The sequence below is a fragment of the Puma concolor genome, chromosome C1, assembly GCF_028749965.1.
Source record: "Puma concolor isolate L17-30 chromosome C1, mPumCon1.1.hap2, whole genome shotgun sequence".
In the NCBI taxonomy this organism is placed as follows: domain Eukaryota; kingdom Metazoa; phylum Chordata; class Mammalia; order Carnivora; family Felidae; genus Puma; species Puma concolor.
In genome coordinates this window covers 104,031,825-104,038,774 of record NC_141674.1, presented here as the reverse complement: position 1 = coordinate 104,038,774, position 6,950 = coordinate 104,031,825, and the positions used below count along the sequence as shown (strand labels likewise).

Sequence of the window (6,950 nt, the reverse complement as noted above, 5' to 3'; positions counted from 1 at the left end):
GTCCAAGCTTTTCAATTCTGTGCTAGAAACCAGGCTGGGACCTAGCATATAGTGTGCCCTCAATAAATGTTTAATAGATGAAGAAGGGCCATAAAGAACATCTATGGGAGCAGAGATAACAAAAAGTTTCTTTAAAGACTGAAACTAATAATACACTGTGTTAACTAACTGGAATTAAAATAAAAACTTAAAAAGCCAAAAAAACACTTCTTTGGCAACTATATGTCTTTAATACTGAAAAAAAAAACCTATCCAATTTGTTGATTTTATATGCCCAAAGTATAAAATTGATGCTCAAATAAATTCTAAATTTCAAAGACAAAAAATAAAAAAATAAAAAAATAAGGTCATTGCATGGCTGTGGACCCTAAAGGTATGGGCATTTGAGGTAGAGAAACCAGAGAAGCAAAGACATGGAGGTTAGATGCCCAGAGTTGCTTCTTTTCTCCTGAATTACCCCAAGTTTTGTCCCTCTCACATGTTGTACCAGACCACACATCTCTTTCCAAACAGGAAGAGTAAACCTACATATTTGTTTCTGTTGGAGCATGATTTAGACTTTTGTGCCATATTTCCAAAGCAAAGATCCAGACTAGTTCACCTGTGAGACCTCTCCCATCTCAAACGGCCTATGGTCATGGTAGAAAGATGAACCTGTTGTCACCAGTTCAGTTCTGGAAACCTTTCTACCAAATCTGTAATTAGCCAGTCAGGGGCACTTTGAAGTGGGTATTGTGTTTTTCTATCCTTTTGTACATATTATAAATTCCATTACCATGTCTCTTAATACTTGCCGAGCCCATGCTATGTGCCAGGCACTCTATGTAGATCGCCCCCATGAATTCTCAAAGCAACTTTAAGGCATAAATACTATTATTAACTCTGTTTTGCAGATGAGGAAACTGAGGCTTCAAAATGTTATCCCAGAGTTTCCGTTGTGACCACTGAATAAGCCACCTTCCCCACACTAATGTATGATTCAATTGCCTGCTCACAACTCTGCTTACTTGATTCATTCCAAGCATTTCTTGGTAATCCACTTGGCATCCTGAACTGAAATCTCCTCATCTTTCTCCTTAAGTGAGACGTGTAAATATAAACATCAAGGTCTTACACGCATTCTTTATTTTTTAATCTTGCAACTTCTTGTTTCAAAAACTGAACTTAGACTAGATAGACAAGCATTTTTTTTTCAAAGTAGACACAGAGCCCAACACTGAGCCTGAACTCACAATCCTGAGATCAAGACCTGAGCTGAGATAAAGAGTGCAACACTTAACCGACTGAGCCACCCCAAGAATTTTATAAAATAGAGAGTAATGAGATCTCATCATTGGAGATGCTCAAGCCAAGCCTATATTGCTAGATCTCCTGTGGAGAGGACTGATTCAGGTCTTAAGTGAAGATCACTGAAATTATTTCTACAGTTCCTTTCAGCCCTGAGATTTTACTGTTTTACCAATGTCATTATATATCTAAAAATAAAGCATGTGTAAGACCATGGAAATTTCATATTTCATGTGGCTGCATCAGTCCCAATATATCAATGCATGGTGTAATATTAATCTACTATGTATATTTCCTTATTTTATGTTATTTATCTTATTTAAAGATTTCAAAATTTTTATTTTGAAACCATTATAGATACACAGGAAATTGCAAAGAAATGTACAGACGACTGTCATTACATTTTTAAATGAAAAATATATGGGATTTTTAATTTCAAAAGTAGTACATGTTCTCTAAAAAAATTTCACATAAGTCAAAAATACATAGAAAGTAAATGAAGTATCTTCACCATCATATAACACTGTCCTCAGCACCACTGTTAACTGTTTGGTGTGTGTCCTTCCAGTCTTTTGTTAAATTGCATACATGGTGGCCAAATAAAAGTTTAACAAACAATTAACAGCCCCAAATATAATAGTAGCTTCTGTTTATGAGTACTTATGATGTACCAGGATGTACATGGGCATTTGTACACATGCTCACAACAATCCAATATAGAAAGTACTTACTAAGATTTGCGGGTGAGGAAACTGATACTTAAGGTTGCGCGGCTGCTTAAGTAGGACTGGAATTTAACCCAGGTCTATCTGACTCTGAAGGCCATAATCTTTTCAACTCACTGTTGCAGAGAATTTTCCATGGAATGAGAGAGAACACCAAATAGAGGGAGATATCTCTATCTTTTGAATTTCTGAAGAATTCAGTCAAATCAGCATTAAAGAAAAAAACACAAAAAAACCCACAAAAGTTACTGTTAACATTAGTCAAACCACTTTCTTGGAATTCTGCTTATAAAAAGAGTCAATTACTGACTATTCCACCAATTGTCCCTCCCATGGGTGGCCCCAGCATAAGAGCATGTGGTGCCCATCAGACTAGGATTTCTCAGCATCAGTTCTGGCTCAAGCGTGATACAGATCAGCATCTCTTAACCAGTGTCTTTAGTCTTAGATTTGAGAAGAGGGGTCTCACAGGAAATCACACCCTTCCCCTAGACTATCCCATGGACAATATAAAGCCATTGTTAAAATGTGAGTTTCTTTTTATGAATGTGATTGTCAGAATGGAAGGGGGCTGGCTTCCACCAATGACCTCTCCAGGAGGGGCACATTAGGTCCTTGACCCTGCCATCATGAAGCCTGATACTCCCAATGGCAGCTGATCCCCCTGCCTACTAAAGCTGAATGGGGACAAAACCTTGAGGTGTAAAGTCTGCTCTCACCAACAACCCAGGCTGAAGTCTGTGCAACAGGAAAAATACAAGATCCAGCACTTTAGTCAGGTCCACAGAGAAAGAAGAAATTAAGAAGGGACATTTCAGCTGAACTTGGGAGGACATTTCTCTCCAGCAGTTTTGGTGCAAACATTTCCTGACTTGAGAAAAATAACAGCCTACGGGCACATAAATGTGGCAGCATGGCCTCTTGGCCTGTACTGATCTTAACATTGTCTTTTCCCGTAAGAGCAGTGGTTCCAAAAGTTCCCACCTTTTGGTGGCGTTGGCTGTTTCCATGCAGACAGCGGCAATTCTGCCTCTTCCTTTCCCAGGCTATAAATCCTCTCAAAGGCAAATGAGTGAGAATGAAATCATTTAGGAATAACCCTGAATCTATGAGATTTCTAACACAGGGATTATGGGGAAAGAAATCATTCACAAACTTCAGGGCTCTATTACAGTTAAGAAATTGCTTTCAGTACAACCTCCCAAACATCAGTTAGTTGCAACATGAAGGTAAGAATGTCCAGCTAGTGAATAATATGTTTCCAAATAGAAGTGTTATGCAAATTTAATTATATTAATTTAAATAAATATTTTGTGTGTGCCTATTATCACATTATAATGTACCATATAAAAAAATGACTCCATCCTTTCTCCCTGAAAATTATTCCTGTATGTCCTGTTTGTCAAAAATAGAGTACTGACACACTGCATTCTATATTATTTACTATAAACTAAATTTTCAGTCATATTATTTTGTTAAGGAATTCAGGCACCCGCTCAGGTTTGGGAGTAGATAATTGCTAAGGTAATTATACTCTGGTTCTTGATATAAGCACTATTATAGAAATTGACATACACATGGAAAAATATTAAAAATGTCATTACATAATGTCTTCAAAATGATAATGAAAATATGCATAATATTTCATAATATGCCCTTAATAGGTAGATATATCCTGACATAGGACACAGTTTTTCTCATTTGTGATGGTAAATAAACTACTTACCACTGACTCTCACAGAAAGCCTTGGATTTCTGGCTTTGTCAGCAGGACTTCCTGCTCCCTACTTTAGTTCCATCCTGGAATGGAAAGGATGCTCTTTGGTAAAACAGACTGTTGACTGCCATGCCTAGTGGTGAGGACATGCCATTCCAGGAGATGCCTTGAGCATACTCAATGCCTAATGCAAGAGTCAAAAATTCTTTGATCTCTCAATGAATTCATTTTTCTAGAGTGGACATTTATAAGTGCCTGTGGACCAATCTTTTGGGAATACTCATGTAATCTCTAAGCAGCTGTTCTGGGATTCCTCAGAGTGCAACCACAACTCAAGAGCAGCAGACTGAATAGAAGGCACAGAGGTGATGAACAATTAATTCTCTCTTGGGTTCATTAAAGTCATGGCAATCATCTTTTCCCAGCATGCAATGAGGATTTCAGCGTCCTTTCTCTTTAGGGACATTGATGAGTAAAGTTCAGTACTAGATTGCTTCTATTAAGAAGTTGAGTGTGGTAGAAGCCTATGAGATTGGCTTCTTCTCATTATCGTCAGGAAGAAGAGAGGCAAGTAAGTGTGGGTGTGGGCTTATTTGGTTGGATTCTATGCAGCATGAGGAGTTTTCCCCTTACACTTGGACTCCATGACAGTTTATGCTGTGCAACTGGATGGTGTATTAGAGCTATAAAACCTACTCTGTTGGCACTAAGCTTCTCCTAGTTAGGGCTGCTCTCCTGGACACGGTGCTTCCTTCTTCCCCCACCAGCATCCTTATGTCTTCATGTCCCCAGATTTCTGGCCTTGCCAGTGCTCATGACCTGATGATTACATTATTGATACAGTGTTTTAAAGGAGAAAAAGGCAGAGCCATCAAACAGCTCTGTAGGTCACAGTTGGGAAGAAGGATGTAAGTTTGGAAATTTTGCAGTATTTTACTTCACCAAAATTAGGATAAAAACATTAGACAATGTCAAGAGTTAAGTGTCTAAAGCTCAAACACTTCTCTAGTGACATGAGTTTTTCCATATATGAAGGAAAAATACAGAAGTGGTACTTATTAAAGACTTTAGAATCATTAGTCCTCAGGGAAATGCAAACCAAAATCACAGTGATTTAGTATTTCACACATACTAGGATGGGTATACTAAAAAGAACCTATAATAACATGTTGGTGAGGAAGTAGAGAAATTAGAATCCTCATACACTGCCCTTAGCAATGTAAAATGGCACCACTGTTTTGAAAACAACTTGACAGTTCTTCAAAATGGTAAACATAAAGCTACCATATGATCCACAATTCCACTCTTAGATGTAAACTCATTATAAATAAAAATGTATGTTCATAGCAGCAGTATTCATAACAGCCAAACAGTGGAAACAACCAAGATGTCTGTCAAATGATGAATGGATAAGTAAAATGTGGCATATCCATAAAACAGAAATCATTTAGCAATAAGAAGGAATGAAGTAACAATAGATACTACAATATGTATGAGACTTGGAAACATCCCAAGTGAAAGAAGCCAGACACACAAAACACATATTTATTTTATGATTTTATTTATATGAAACATCCAAAATAGGGATATCCATAGATACAGAAAGCAGATTAGTGGTTGTCTAGTGCTGCTAAATTGGGAGAATATGGGGAATGAGCTTTTTTTTAATATGTTGGTACTGGGTAGTGTGTGTGTGTGTGTGTGTGTGAGGGTGAGGGTGGTGGATTATGAAAATGTTCTCAGATATCAGTGGCTTAGAGAACACAGAACATTTGAGATCATGGTGTGTGAAATGCTTGGCACAGGGATAGCTGTTTGTCTGGGTGGAATGGGCATTACAATTATCAGAAGATCATATATAGAAAGAGAGCATTGTTGTAACTGCAGCTAGAAGGTCCATGTTTCTATTGTGTAAGCAATTTTCCAAAATGAAAACTTTAATTGCTGATCTCATTCGAGAACTCACATTACCTAGATAGCTTCCTCAGAGCACCCTTGACCTCCTTGTTTCTCAGGCTGTATATGATGGGGTTCAACATGGGGGTAATGACACAGAAGAGCACAGAGACCAGGATATCTGTGTCCAGGTTGTAGCCTATGTTGGTTCTGTCATAGTTAAAGTTGGCTGTTCCATAAAAGACCACCACCACAGTGAGGTGGGATGCGCAGGTAGAGAAGGCCTTGCTCCTGCCCTGAGCAGAGGGAATCCTAAGAATGGAAGAAATGATGAGTATGTAGGACACTCCAGTAAACAGACAGGGGCTCAGGCCAATGGTGGCACTGGCCACATGAAGCACAGACTCATTGAGAGAGGTGTCTGAACAGGAGAGCTTCAGGAGCAGAGGAATGTCACAGAGAAAGTGGCTGATTTGGTTGGGCCCACAGAGAGTCAGTGTGGCTGCCAGCACTGTGTGTGTCACAGAATTCACTAGCCCACACAGCCAGGACCCAGTCACCAAAAAAATACAGACCTTCACACGCATGAGGACGGGATATTGAAGAGGGTGGCAAATGGCAACATAGCGATCATAAGCCATAGCGGCCAATAAGACACCTTCAGTGCCAGCACATGTGACGAGGAAGAAAATCTGGGAGAGGCAGCCCTCATATGAGATGGTCTTCTTCTCCCGGAAGAAGTTCACCAGCATGACGGGGATGGTGGTGGATGTATAACAGATGTCCAAGAAACTCAGGTTGCTGAGGAAATAATACATTGGAGTGTGGAGAGCAGGACTGATTCTAGTAGCTGTTATAATGAGCATGTTCCCCAGGAGTGTTGTCAGGTAAATGAGCAAGAAAACCAAGAAAAACAAGCCCTGTAGTTTGGGGTGGTTGGAAAATCCCAAGAAGATGAATTCAGTGACATCTGTCTGATTGTTCATTTCAAGTGGTGTCATAGCTACAAAACAATGAGAAAAAAAGAAGCCATAATGAAAATGCATGCAAAACACCCCCAAATATAAACTTACAGACCCATGTCAAATGATGTTGGATATAGAACGATCTGGATTGTGGAGGGAGAGGTGCAGGGGTGTCTTCAGAGAGATTACAACTTCTCAAACAGCAGATCTAGCCAGCTCAGGCCCATGGACCTCCCATGGATTTGCATGACTACTGGTGGATGAAAATAAATGTAGACTTGGTTAAACCCAACAATAAACCACTAACCTCTGAATTAGTGTAGCCTCATGTCTCATTGTCTTAGTAATATCTACCTCCTA

General features: G+C 39.1%; 1 protein-coding gene across 1 annotated transcript; it reads right to left on the bottom strand.

Moving 5' to 3' along the window:
• Positions 1-5,696: 5,696 nt before the first annotated feature.
• On the bottom strand, positions 5,697-6,626 carry LOC147578303 (olfactory receptor 5V1-like). Its single transcript, XM_086715187.1, has one exon. It carries the CDS (start codon positions 6,624-6,626, stop codon positions 5,697-5,699), a length of 930 nt encoding a protein of 309 aa, XP_086571313.1.
• Positions 6,627-6,950: the final 324 nt, after the last annotated feature.